This window comes from Rhinoderma darwinii, chromosome 13 (genome assembly GCF_050947455.1).
Source record: "Rhinoderma darwinii isolate aRhiDar2 chromosome 13, aRhiDar2.hap1, whole genome shotgun sequence".
In the NCBI taxonomy this organism is placed as follows: domain Eukaryota; kingdom Metazoa; phylum Chordata; class Amphibia; order Anura; family Rhinodermatidae; genus Rhinoderma; species Rhinoderma darwinii.
The window spans coordinates 19,323,221-19,337,913 of NC_134699.1; the positions used below are offsets into that span (position 1 = coordinate 19,323,221).

At 42.6% G+C, this 14,693-nt stretch overlaps 1 protein-coding gene across 1 annotated transcript; it reads left to right on the top strand.

The window, feature by feature from the left end:
- On the top strand, positions 1-13,369 carry RUNDC3A (RUN domain containing 3A). Its single transcript, XM_075845411.1, has 11 exons — positions 1-538; positions 2,616-2,731; positions 3,347-3,480; positions 5,588-5,673; positions 6,413-6,502; positions 6,598-6,678; positions 7,399-7,564; positions 9,477-9,634; positions 10,372-10,509; positions 11,566-11,669; positions 12,612-13,369. Exons 1-11 carry the CDS (start codon positions 432-434, stop codon positions 12,752-12,754), a joined length of 1,323 nt encoding a protein of 440 aa, XP_075701526.1. The 5' UTR covers positions 1-431; the 3' UTR covers positions 12,755-13,369.
- Positions 13,370-14,693: the final 1,324 nt, after the last annotated feature.

A 14,693-nucleotide genomic window follows, 5' to 3' on the forward strand; every position in this document is an offset into this window, starting at 1 on the left:
GCTATGTACTGTTCTCAGTCCCCTATCAGTAACGCAGGATAGATAAATGATCCCATCTTTCCGCCTGGATTTGGATTGCAGGACGTGGTTTGCTGTTGGCTTTGTACAATGCTGTGTTCTTTCATTACTTGGTCTTTTGTGCTGTCCTTCTCTCCATCACTATAACCTGAGCTCCCCCCTCCCCCTCCTGTCTTGCCAGGCCTGGTGACGTCACTGGCAGCGCTCAGCTTCAGCACCACGGAGAGCAGCCTCTCCCATCCTTCCTCAGCTCTGCTCCATCCATCCTGCTAGCCCATAGGAGGGGGCAGAGAGCCACGGGCCTGCAGGAGGAGGTGGGGAGGGGTCCTGGCTGGTAGGGAGAAGCCTGCAGGCCTGCTGGTGGTCGGGAGCAGTCCTTTGTGGGGATAGGGACCCTGGTTCTTCAGCTTTGCATGGAACCAAGCTTCATCCAGTCGGCCATGGCTTTAGGCTTGCCATCCAAGAAGGCTTCTTCAAGGAACATTGCTGTGGAGCGGAAGAACCTCCTTACTGTGTGCAGGTTAGAGCTGGGACTCATGGGGGCGCTGTTTTTTGAATAATAATGTTACAATTCAATATAATATTTGAGAAAGAATGTTTAATGGAGAGGACAAGGGGCGGTTGGAGGATTGCAAACCTAGTTATTGGAGTTCACAAGACTGGACAGGGAATTGGCAGTGGGAAGTATAGGTATATGATCACAAGGTGCAAGAATAGGGTCCCATTTAAACAATCCTGTGATTTGTATGTATTGAAGAAATTCAAGAAAGGGTTGATGTAATGTGGTTGCAATGATTGGCACAGGACATCATCATTGAAGGAAAGGAGTGAGAGCTGCTGTCTATGGGAATGCATGTAATATGGGAACAGGAAGTGAGATCACAGCTCCAGATTGAGTAGTCACCAACTGTTTGGCTGGATTTCGAGTAGATGGACATTTATGGAAGAAGTCATTAACCGTTGCAGTATCTTGCATCATTAGCCCTATAGCTGTCTGCAGTAAATGCACTGATACCTCTGACACTAACTGTCAGCTGTACGGTAAGCAATTGTATTATTAGCGATTTTATTTAATATACTTCCCCCTATAAAAGAGGGGGTAATTTGGCTGATCAAGAAACTTCAGCAAAATGAAAGAGCAGATGTACATGCAATTCCCTAATGTACAAGTGAAGGCACACTAAGGGTTAGCCTGCACTTTAAGACCAAACATAAAGCCTAATCAGCTGGGTGACAACCAAAATCCTCCATACAAGACTGGTTATGCAGCCCTACATATACAAGCCTCACTTCTCTATATAACTACGCAGAGTTGCTATTCAGGGGTCTGGGAAAGCAGAGTGAGGATGTAATGGCAGCCAATCATGAAGGTCACCTTTATCTATTTCACCAATATACCTCAGAATCATCTGAAGGGAATATTTAAAGTGCAGCTACCTTGAGACAGGTACTGGGGGCATCTTCATATGCTCCTGGAACTGCCCATGGTCAATTTTTATTGACCCGGTCACTGGCCCTCTGGTTGTGGGCATTAACAATGGGCACTCTTAGGCCCTACTGATTTAACTCTTCGAGATATCCTGTAGATGCCCCTATTTAAAGTGAAATTGTCTTAAAATTGTTGCACTTTAATATCCTAGCAGTAACTTGGCACTTTAAAGAGAACTTCTCCTTTTTAAATACCAAAAAAAAAAAAAAAAAAAAAAAGCATGAAAAATATCCCTCTAAAAACACTTGTCTTCTATAGACAAGAGGCTCACTGAGGGGAAACCCACTGGCTGTCACTTATGGAGGAACACAATTGCACCCTCTAGGATGGCATTATGAAGTGATCTGTAACATGCCATTTTGTAAGGGGGCTCTACCAGTGACCGGGTATGTCCTACTTAAAGGGGTTGTCCAGTTTCATCAAATGAATGTTGTTATTAGTAGTATAATTTTAATAGTTTTATAATTTCCCAATATAAATTTTGTATAAATTCCTCACGGTTTTCAAGATCTCTGCTTGTTGTTATTCAGTAGGAACGTTCAATGTTTACTTCCAGTCGATATAATTCTGTCCATGGTCATGTGATGGACACACAGGTGCACGGATTGTTCTAGTTGGCTCTGATACACATACTGTAACTGTAACGAGCCATGCATCTGTGGGTCCATCACATGGACGGAATATTATCAACTGGGAGTAAACATTGAACGTTCCTACTGAATAACAACAAGCAGAGATCTTGAAAACCGTGAGGAACTAAAACAGAAAGTATATTAGAAAATTGTATAACTTTTAATTGTACAAAAAATAGCATTAATTTGCTTAAACCGGACAACCCCTTTAAGACATTCATAACCTATCACTAAGATATGGGATCATTGTTCGTTTGGTTGGAACCCGGCTGCTGTAACCCCTGCCGATAGCCAGAACAAAGTGGCAGCGGCGCTGGGAAAGCTTGATGCCCCTTTTGGCTACTGTCTTCTCCACTCAACTATCTTTGGAGACCTCATGGTCAATGTCGAGAAAACTCCTTTAAATATTTTATTGATGCTGGTTCATCTTGGTATTCTATTATTAACCCTATTATTATTCTATACCCGTCGCCCAGGTTCTCGGTGAAGACCCTCCTGGAGAAGTATACGGCCGAGCCCATTGATGATTCCTCTGAAGAGTTTGTGAACTTTGCTGCAATATTGGAACATATCTTGAGCCACCGTTTTAAAGGTGAGGAAAGAAAAGTAAGACGGATTATGGGAGGCAAAGGGGATGTGAGAATAAGACGGGTCAATAAACTTCCGCGGACTGCAGCTGTTGCCCTACAAAAACCTAATGGACTATGTATACAAGACTTTTTATAGTGGCACCGTTTCAACATTTGGAAGACACCTGCAACGACTGATTTAGTAACTTCTCTCCGACTTGTGAGCTCCTTTCATACCTTGCATGTACTTGAACTCAATATATCCCTATGGACTGCGGCTGTTGCGCTAAAAAAAAAAAAGTGTGTGTGTCCAAGGCTAGGGCTCCATGGCGTCACCTGCGACTTGCAGTAAAATCGCAGGATTACCAAAAAGCAACCTCAATATTTGCTCATGGAAAAATGTTGCACGGGTTAGACTTGGTCGGATGTTTTGTGAAGGTCGCTTGTGACTCTTTTTCCCGTAGGGCAACATTGTCACGGTGCTGTGGAGCCCTGGTCTTCATCAGACAGCCCGGTAAATTCTACCGGTAGTTGTGTATGGAAATGGCGCGTGTGTACAGTATTGTAACAGCGTATGCACAAGAAATAGTGACCTATGCTCCGTGCTTTATTGGTGACTTATTTATTGTACTCTTTAGGCCATGTCAGCTGGTTTAGCACGGACGGGCAGAGAGGATTCTGGGATTATATTCGCATCGCTTGCAGCAAAGTGCCCAATAACTGCATTAGCAGTATTGAGAATATGGAGAACATTAGCACCTCAAGAGCGAAGGTCAGTAGTTGTACGATGTTATCGGGTTGGATTATCAGGCTTTATGTTCGCAATTAGGCTTTTTTATGTTAGCAATTTCAACCTATTCCTGCTGCAGCCATTTTTTATTTTTATTTATTTTCTCCCCGTTTTTCAAGAGCCATAACTTTTTTTATTTTTCTGTCAACATAGCCATATGAGGTTTTTTTTGGTTTTTCTTGCATGTCAAGTAGTTTTTATTGCACCATTTAACATACCATGTGATATACTGATAAACTGCAAAAAACAATATTTGCGGTGAGGAATGGAGAAAAGCAGTAACGTCCTCCATTGTTTTTTGGGTTTACGTCCTTTATCGCGCTGTAAAAATGACATTTAAACTTTATTCTGCGGGTTGATACGATTATGGTGATATAAAATTGATATAGTTTTTTATGTTTTACTATTTTTAGTAAATAAAAACTATTTGTTAAGAAAAAAAATGTTTGTGTCTCCATATTCTAAATTTTTTTTACGTTTTTTTTTTTTGTCAATGGAGCGGTATGAGGGCTTCGTTTTGGCGAGGTACCATTTTTGCAAGCTGTAGTTTTTATCGGTACCATCTTGGGGTTTATACGGCTTTTTGATCACTTTTATTCCATTTGCTGGAAGATGAGGTGATAAACTGCAAATTTTTACGGCGTTTACAGTGCGGGATAAATAATATATTGTAATAATTTAGACTTCTGTAAGGGATCTGCCAGGCACAAATTCTGTGTATACGCCCATAGGTAATCAGTCTGCACCTGAGTCTATGTCTCTGAGACTGACTCCATCTTCCACCACTCAGGATGGCAGGCTTAGGAGTGAGAGAGCCTATCACAGCCTGGCCAGACGGAGCTAGCTCCCGCCCTCTGTCTATTTATACCTGCCTTTCCTGTTCCTCCTTTGCTTATGATTCTTCTCGTGTGGTTTCCTGGCCCAGCTACAGCTTCTATTTGATCCTGCTCCATTCTGACCCTGGCTTTCTGATGACTCTTCTGCTCTGCGTTTGGTACCTCGTGCACTCCTGGTTTGACTCGGCTCGTTCACCACTCTTGTTGCTCACGGTGTTGCCGTGGGCAACTGCCCCATTTCCCTTTGCTTTGTGTTCCCTTGTCTGTTTGTCTCTTGCACTTACTGAGCGTAGGGACCGCCGCCCAGTTGTACCCCGTCGCCTAGGGCGGGTCGTTGCAAGTAGGCAGGGACAGAGTGGCGGGTAGATTAGGGCTCACTTGTCCGTTTCCCTACCACCGTCATTACACTTCTACGAACGCGTCAATACCAATTATATTTGTTTTTTTAATGATTTACATAACTTTAGAGGAAAAATGGATAAAAGGGTTTTGTGTTTGTTTTTTTAAATATGTGTAAAATCTTTATATAACCTTATTTTGACATTTTACATTAGTCTCATTAGGGGACTTGAACAAGCGATCATATATTGTACTTTTACCGCTCTCCTATTTGGGCTTAATAAGAGGACAAAGATGGCAGACCAGTAGGCCTTCATTAGGCCCTGAGGCTGCCGTGACCTCAATCAGCACCCCTCGATAGCGTCTCGGGACGAGGGTGACAATTGGATGCTGGCTTAGATTGCCCGGTTAGTATTGACTACGGCATCCAAATAGTTAAACGGCTGGGATCAGAGTTCTCTCCAATCTTAGCCGTGACAGTGAGGTGTTTGCTGTGAAATACAGCTGACACCCACAGGACATGGAGTGGTTTCAGCTCCATATTTCCCCTTGCAGGCTATGACGTACAGTCACGTCAAATGTTAGGGAAAGGTTAGATAATAATCTTCATGCTGCCTGCAGCCGCCACTAGATAGTTTACTGCATACTAGTTATACATTTGACTTCATTATAAAACAGTATCCAGTATGCTCCCCCTAGTGGCAGGTTCAGGCACCCAGAATTTTATCATGTAACTGTATCTAAGCAGGGGATTTGGAGCTCTGTATACAAAAAAACAGATCACTAACCTCTGTAAAGATATATATTATGAAATTAATCCGCACAGGATGTTGGAGCTACAAATAAAATGGTGTTAAAAGGTGAACATTTACTTTCCAAAATTTCTTTATTGTATATGCTATATTTTATTGTAGGGCCGGGCCTGGATCCGCTTGGCACTTATGGAGAAGAGACTCTCAGAGTACTTAGTGACGGCATTAAGAGACACCAGGACCACCAGGTGAGCAACAAATTCTTCTTTCCTTAATGCTTACTTGCAGAGGTCTAGGAAGCTGAGATCTGGGCTGCTGTATGTGTTGTCCTTACACTGTAGAGCTGTTTTATCTGTCCTGATGCCTGTTCATAATAAAGGTGGTCATGAGTGAAGTGATTATATTATAGCACCTCTGTGGGGTAAAGGAATCAAAAATGGATTTCTTGGACCCTGCTGAAGAAATCTCTGATGACCACCCTGCTTCCCCCATGTCCTAACTAGGCACAGGGACTGTAAATCAGCTCTACACTATGAGGACCCCACATTGAGTAGCCAAGATTTCGTCTTTCTAGGCCCCTGTGAATATGACCTGATGGGGGAGTGGAAGATTGGGGTTACTTGCAGTTAAAACTGCATTTTTAGGTATTACTGGAGATTTAAGGGGCTTATTTGGTTCAGAAATGAGGCCAAATCCCTATAAGATTCAATATTACACAGTAATTCCTACTCCGAGGTGAGACATCGAATCCTAGTTTAAAGGGCTTCTGCTACATTTAATGCTGAATTTAATATTTTTATTTTACTATGCTGCTGCAAACACATTTTTTGGGACACGTTAAATCAAGGAATCCATATTTTTAAAGAGACAGTACATTGACTTTCAATATGTGAAGCCCTGCATAATAAACACTATGACATTGGGCATTAAAGGTCACACTCCAATCAGACAAGTAACACATACCTACATTATGCTGTGTCTTCTCAGGAGGTTTTATGACGATGGAGCCATCTTACTGCGTGAAGAGTCGTCTGTACTCACAGGAATGCTGATAGGATTGAGTGCCATTGACTTCAGGTAAAGATCACATATAATGGTAGTTCATTCTTCCAATTCGTTTTTCAGTCTTTTTGGAATAAGATGTCTACCCCTTATATTTTACGTCCTTGCAGCTTTTGTTTAAAAGGGGAAGGCATTGACGGGAAGACCCCAGCAGTCATAGACTATACCCCATACTTGAAGTTCACACAGAGGTGAGTATAAAAGAGTATATTTATTGCATGTAGGTATGTATGTATGTATATAATTTCTTTATCTAACGTACGTCCTATTGATGTGCCTCCAAGTTTAGTCATATGAGTGAGGGCACTCCACATGTGGCACCACCTCTGTACTAAAAACTAGGAAAAATTGTAAGACGTGTCATAAATGTTGTATGGGTGGGGGTCTGTTCTGAACATTTTTCGTGGTTTTCAGTAGAAAGTCTTCACAGAAAAAATCCAAAACATTAAAGAGAGAATAGGACCAATAGCAATTTCAATATAGATTGTATGTATGTCACTTGCTAAACCTGAAAATTCTGTAATTTCCCACCACCTAGGGATATCCTCTATGAAAGGAATACTTCAAGAAAAACTGGTCCACTCTGTTATGTCTTTTGCAGGGCCTGAGGGGGCGGTGCATGACACAGAAGTCATACCCCGCACCTTCAGGCCCTGAACTAAGCATAAGACAGTGTATCCGTTTTTCCTACAGTGTTCCTTCAAGTCAAACATTGACATACCACAGTGAAGGGTCTATAAGCGCTTGAGTCCACTGTGTATAGATGACAGGTCCTTTTTATCTTCAACTAAAATTTGACCCCCAACTCTATATACAGTCTATAATAGTATTATTAATATACAGTCTATATTATATCAGGTCCTCATTGAGCTTCTTCTTGGGTTCAATCTTACTTTCTGTACTCCTTCCAGCTATGATTACCTGAGCGAAGAAGAAGATCGAGAGAGTGTGGGTGGCAGTAGCAGTGAGGACAGCTCCCCGGAGCACCCCTATTTGCCTCTTCTCACAGATGAGGAGACCTGGTACAGCAAGTGGCGTAAAATGGAGCAGAAATTTCGTATTGTCTATGCACAAAAGGTGGGTGATATTTTTATAACTTTTAATTATCCATATCAAAACCCCAAAACTGCAGTGACAAAAACAGCAAAAACCAGTCCAACCATCTAAACCATGGGTCTAACTACCAGGGTAGCGGGGATAGCAGACAAGGTAGCCAACTTGCATTCATAGATTTGGAGAAAACAAGGAGAGGCCTGGAGAGCTTAAAAAGGGGGAAACTGAATACAGATCTCTTGGTGACCAAGGAAAAAAGGGAACTCACTTGCTGCTGAAGGTGATTGTGGTGCAGTGGGGCTCCCATTCCAAATTATGATGTCACTTGTTACCCCTCTGATGTCATCAATGCTAAATGTAAAAAAACAAAATCTGAGCAGACGTTCAGATCTGGTTCCGATTTTGATTCAGAAATAAAAATAATATAAAATACAATAATGATATAGGGCAAAGTGTCACGATGTCTTAAAGGGGTTCTCTCATGAAGACATCCCCATTTCATACGTCCTATAAGGTAATATGAACGTCTTAGAGGTGGGGCCGTCCATTCTATTTATTTAGAGAAGGAGCCGCTAACATTCAAAGGTGAATTAGTACGTTTTTACTCTTTTTGTGTTTCTGGATTTTTGCACATTTTTTTTTGCCTTGCACGGTCAATGGTCGGTAACTGCCTGTCTGATCTGTTGCTCTTTACTTTTCCATCTTATTATATGATCAATTCAAATCAATAAGAGAAAACCGCAGGTAGTGATGACTGTAGTGTCCAGCCCATGTAGATGATCTAATGAGCTCATTACTGGAAGTATATCTGCAGATGAGGATGACGGATGTCTACTTCTTTATATGAGTCTTGGAGGGGGGGGGGGGTCATTTGATTGTCCTTTTTGTTTAGCAAAATATATCTGAAGACATTGATGAAGTGTTATTTACTAGAAGGTTCCTGGACCTTTCATGCCCCCCTTGTATAGGCATAGTCAAGGATGCCAGTGCATGTGCTTACATCATGTGCTGTAAAAATATTATATATATATTCTTGGATAATGTGATTTTTCCAATCTGCTTTGATTCATTCATTATACAGTTATGATAAGTCATCACTCCCACCCGTTCCATTCACAGCAGCTATGTTCTTTCTAAGCTTTCAGGATGTAGGGCCCTCTGCAGCCCTATAACTATACTGTACTATGTCACTGCTCCCTTATTATGTCGAATATGTGCGCCCTTGTTAGGCAGTAGAGGGGCCTATCGTTAAAAGGTGAGATCGCCAGGATCCATTAGACAGGGCATCTAAAGAGTTAGAAGTTGGCGTTCACATTAGCCTGCATGATATTTTTCCTGTCAATATCACGGACACCACGTTGGAAGCTGACGCACCCCATTATAAGTCCATAGGGTTTATCATGTGCTGGTGGTATCCGCTATATGACGTATTCAGAACGGAGTTATGGTTTATTTTATAGACGGAAACCACAACTCCGATGTGAACAGAGCCAAAGATCATGACCAGGTCTGCAGCTCTCAGGTCAAGCTACATACAGATCAATGTTCACTTACCCGAACGTGTAAACATAAAAAGCAGAATCCTGAGACAAGGGCCCAGAGTTCAGGGCTGCACGGCGGGGATTATCACACCATGGGTTGTATCATATGATCACCTTGTAGCCCAAAGTCACTACATGGACATGACGACCTGGAGAAATGTTGGAATGTCTGGTTGATGGTTTAGTCCTATTGTGTTTTCAATCTCTATTGACCTATGATCAAATCAAATCAAAAACAGATCATAATGGAACTGATGAAGGATATTGGTATTAGATTGAGTCTCCAGAAAATGAGTAAAATCCATCATGAGCTTTTTTTGTGAGGACCGAAATTTATGCAAATAATGTAGCCCAGGCCACCATATGATGTCCTCATTGTTGTGGTATCCCCTTAGGGTTACCTGGAGGAGCTGGTTCGTTTGCGAGAATCTCAGCTGAAGAATCTAGAAGCTGAGAATAAGAGGCTGACTCAGAGACTTACTGAGCAGGCGGAACAGAGTCTACAAGAGAAGCACCAGCTGGAGGGAGTCATCCTCGAACTGCAGGAACAGCTGTGAGTAAGATGAATCACAAGTAGATATATCATTATATTAGTGAGGAATGAACCTTCATAAGGGAAATCTACCCCAAGAAGTAACTGTAGCTCCTCAGAAGATCCCTACATCGACCACATGTTCTATCTAACCTCTTTCACCTTCTCCCATGTCCCCTTTCCTTTACAAGCCATGCCTATCGGACACACACTGGTCAATTGTCAGCCTTATTCATGAAATATATATTCATATTGGCCATAAACTCCTGAGGATGAGGTCTCAGGACATCTACTTGTTTTCCCCAAGCACTGACCATTCATTGACGTGTCCACCACAATGTCTTAGTGGGCTACATGCCTATCCACCATACACCATGATCTGACCATACACCCTAACTCGCCACAAATGGTTTTCATTGGACATGTCCTCATCATTCACAGACTATGACCCCACACATTGAAAAGTGGAACAGTTTGTAGTAAGTGATTGTTGCTATGCAGGCAAAACCTTTCAAAACACCATATAAACCATTAAAAATGGAAAATCCAACCAAAAAAGTCTGGGAGGGTTATATTGGTAAATAACATAGGCAGGAGGTAATAACTGACATGGGCTTAGTAATAGGATTCATATCATGATATAGGGCCTAGATCCTGGTGACGGCAACATTTTTGTGATGTAGCCAGAGGAGACATTTGCCTACCCATCATGCACTGTGGCATTTCATAACTAGAGCATTCTTTCCCTGTAATTCCAGCACTGGGCTACTCCCTTCTGAAAATGCCCCCATCAAACAGTTCAACTCAAGCATTGGGGCCCCTCTGGTAAACCAGTGGCCCTCCCTGGGCACCCTTAATGATAACGAGACATCTGTTAAGCCCTCGCTGTACAGGAGGTAAGACGCACACCACAAGGCACCTTTTAGTCTGAACGTTCGCCCTATTTCTTATTTCCTAATGTTAATTCATAACAAACTGACTCATTTAAAGGAACCGTCCACTTTTTCTGTGGTTTTGTGGAAATGGTTTTGTGGAATAAAACATTGCTTAGATGTTTGGATTATAGGGGTATTCCTACCACTGGCATTTACATCCATAGGAAACGTCATTAATGCTTGATAGATGGGGCCCCCATGACCCCCATTAATACGAAGCTAAGCCAAATTGGAGAAGGAAAAGGAAGAGAGCAAGGCCATTGTGCTGGGCTATTTCCTATGTAATTCACGCTCTCATCTGCTCTCTTGTATCGCCAGCTGACATTTTTTCTTGGCACAATAGGGGTCAAGGCAACCTCAGTTCTTCCTGCTGTTAAATATTGATTCAATGTTTATGAGATCCTCTGTAGTCACAAACCAAATGTAAATAAGGAGAAGTTGTCATGGCCCCACCCATTTTCCATTCTTAATTCATCTGCCAGAAATCTCACTTCTTATCCTCTGTTCCCTTTTATGTGCGCTCACAAGGATTCAAATTAAAAATAATTGCAAAGGATCATTGGATATTCTTTAAAGAGGGTCCAGCAGTAGGGAGACCTCTGGAGAGCTAGTTATGTCCCTAGACCTGGAGGACACTCTGAACTCTACTCCTCAAGCCTCTCCTAGCTGACATTAATGTATTGGACTGGGCATTCTCATAAATGATCCCGCATCACCCATGTATTTGAGACCGGTGAGAAAATGAACCCACTGTGCCATAGGGACCCCCCTATAATCTGTTTGTCTACCGAGGACCCACTATCTGAAAAGTATTATTCCAAAGAGGGAAACCCCATTGTGTTCAGGAAAACAGAAGGAGCTACCCGAAAATCACTGAATATATAGCATAAAAGACTAATACGATCATGGAAAACCCATTTAGACAGCTGTGAACCCCCCTGCCAATGTCTGCATAGCAATGGTTGTATCCTAATCTGATGTTGTGTATATTGTTCTACCAGTGTTTCTTCTCCGCAGACACAGCTACATGAGCACAGATCATCTGTCTGCTGAGCTCAGCCTGAGCTCCGAATCCCACAGGGGAGATGCAAAACATGACGGGGAACCATGGGGTCCTATTGGTAAGAAGAAAAGGGGGTTATTATAGTCTCTTCAGAAGTATGGAACATGAAGGACTTGTAGGAGTGTAGCGTTAGACTAAGTAATGCAGACATATGTAGGACTGAACTATAGGAGATGCACAGGTTGCAGTTGCACTCAGGCCCTGGAGATTGAGGAGGTCCCTCTGGCCCATATGAGGACACTATTGCTATAGATGACTGGTGATAGTTCAGGGGACCTGTTTTAGATTTTATATCAGGGCACCAGTAGCTTCACGTTACCCCTCTGTGTATACGGTTTGCTGTTATTGAAAATTTGGACAAAAATTACAGTTTCGTTCGACTGAGCAAATTCTCCTAACATCTGTACCCCAAGATATAAAATCTCAGGTCTTCTTCTAGACTGCCTCCTCTGAATGTTTCCTCCATCGTATATTGTTGTATAAAGTAATATTCCCCCTTCTCCGTTATTTTATCCAGCAGAGGGTATATATTTTTATAAGGATGACTGGGGCAATTCATAACTCCATGCTATATAGACTATAAGTACACAGTGACGGTATCTGGCAGCACTGGCGAAGGTCCTTGTGAAAACGGAGCAGTCATTTTTGAGCAGTGGTCTCCAACCTTTGGCTTGCCAGCTGTTGTGAAACTACAACTCCCAGCATGCCCTGATAGCCCATGGTTGGAGATTGCTGTTGTAGAGCGTTTCATGTTGACTATGGTTATTCTACTGTACCTGTGAGATGTTTCCTTCAAACCTTATTGCAATGTTCAGCCACTTCTTTCACTACTTGCAGTACCATTTCTCACCACAATAAGCGCAACTAACATTTTACCTAGGCATCAATGTCACAGCGCCCCCAGTGTTAATTAAGTTGAGCTGAGAATAGTTACATAATCTATATGCTATTGGGTATTTATAGATGTTGTGTTTGACTTTAACAAATATTTTGTCCTCAGGTAAAGACCCCACCCCGTCAATGTTGGGCCTGTGCGGATCTTTGGCATCTATTCCCAGCTGTAAATCTTTGCCAAGCCTGAAATCCAATGAATGCCTTGTCAGTAATAGCAGTGAGACGAGTCCTGCTGGGAGCCCCAGCTGAGGCTTTTCTGCTACACATTTCCACCACACTACGTCCGGGCCACAAGATAAGAAGCCCAGTTAAATTCAATATACCATTACATGTTCCTATGTGTATGCACGGGCTCAGCTAGGACCTCCAACCTTATCATGCCACTTTCTGAAAATGAATATTATTCTATTATATATGAGGGACCTATAGAATAGCACACACCTCCTAATCCACAACCCAACAGAAGATGAGTAAACTCAAGGATAACCAGTTCTTTGCACCTTTCCTTGAGTCATGACACATCACAACCTGAATGGAGACTCTAGAAATCCAACGAGCTTATTTTATAATTTTTGGCACTTCTTAAAGAGGCATCCAACACGATACAAGCGGTCAAGTTCCATAACTTCATCCACCATTCAAAACCTTTTACAAAACGTTTGACCCAATATTCCCCTCTACACTTTCATGGACCAGCTGGAGACCTTCAACTCATGAACCCTATGAGGGCAGAAGTTGGCTCCGTTCCATCGTCTTCGACGTTCATCATATGTTGTGTATCGTACCACTGGTACAAATCTGTGGTGTCATGGACACTGCCTTTTCCAGAGGATGCTGCGCAGCTCTGTTCATTAAACTGATAAACTGTGTGAGTTTGGAATTGGTCAATGGTTTTTGGGTTGAGGGTTGGACCTATGAGGTAGCATTATGGTCAAGTATAAAGGCTACTTGGGTGGGCGCCTTTTATATGATTTGGTGTACAAAAGTAAGAACCTGCAGCTGTCAGGGATGCTGGGAGTTGTAGTTTCCCAACAGCTAGAGAGCCACAGGTTGGAGACCACTAATTGGTGCTAAATATATGTCTCTAGCGTGGTCGAAATACGTCTATATGAATGGAGCAGAAAACTGTCCGTGCACCCAATAATACTGCAGTTGATAACAGAAGATCGGTTCGAGCTGAGGGTACGTGGGTTTTTGTATCCTGTTACTAGGGCAGTCTTAGGTCGGTTGGTTGGTGCTCTGTACAGAACCTTCTCTGGACAACCCCCTCCATTGTCGCATACTATATAGTGCCAAAATAATACAATCACTCAGTGCCCAGTTAATAAACTAGCGGGTATACCTGCTGTTTGTGGAGCTACCCTACCATAGATTTGGGTATTAATAGTGGGGTCGGGTGCAAATTCTGGGTGCCCAGGGCATCGGTCAGTGGCGCTCTCTTCAGTAGTGATAGAGGTTGTACACCCACACCCCTAAGGCTTGTTGTGGATTTGACACATTGGATAGTATGGTCCAAAAATGGTCGTCCACAACCTCCGTATGTGGTCATCTTCCAAACTTCAGACTGCAGTAGATCCTCTAGGCATCTGGTCGTACAGATTCTCTCTTCTCTACTGAGCCTCGTGTTCTATAAACCGTGAGCACAATTGGTTCCTAAATCCATGTGCTCTGTGAATGGCACCGAGCGGGTATAGCTTAAAAATTAGAGGAACTTTCATAGTCATTCAGAGTCCAAGTTATCAACTTTGATATTAAAATCTTGTCATTTCCTCACATTCCCACAAAAGGTAGGGAATCTATGGTCTACATATGATTGTGCCTGGTTTGGCTGATGACCCGAATCATGTTTCAGGGCTTAAGAAGGGGTCAGACATTGACCTGCAGGGTAGTTGCCTCTAGGTGGCAGTGCATAGAATGTTTTCGTCCTTTTGTAGAAGTATTTGCGGACTTTTAGAGCTCGTCCGCACTTAACGGAATTGCTGCAGAAAATTTCTGCACCACTTCCGTTAAAAGTATCAGTCTTTCCGCTGCGGAAAATGGTGAGTATTTTCCTGAGTTTTTCACAAGTCTGTGTAATGGTGACGTCTCCTCTGAAAAACGCAGCAATTCTGCCCACTTTCCGCAGGACGAATTGACACGCTGCAGTCCGAAAAACACGCACCGTAGGTCCATTTCTGCTCTGATTTTT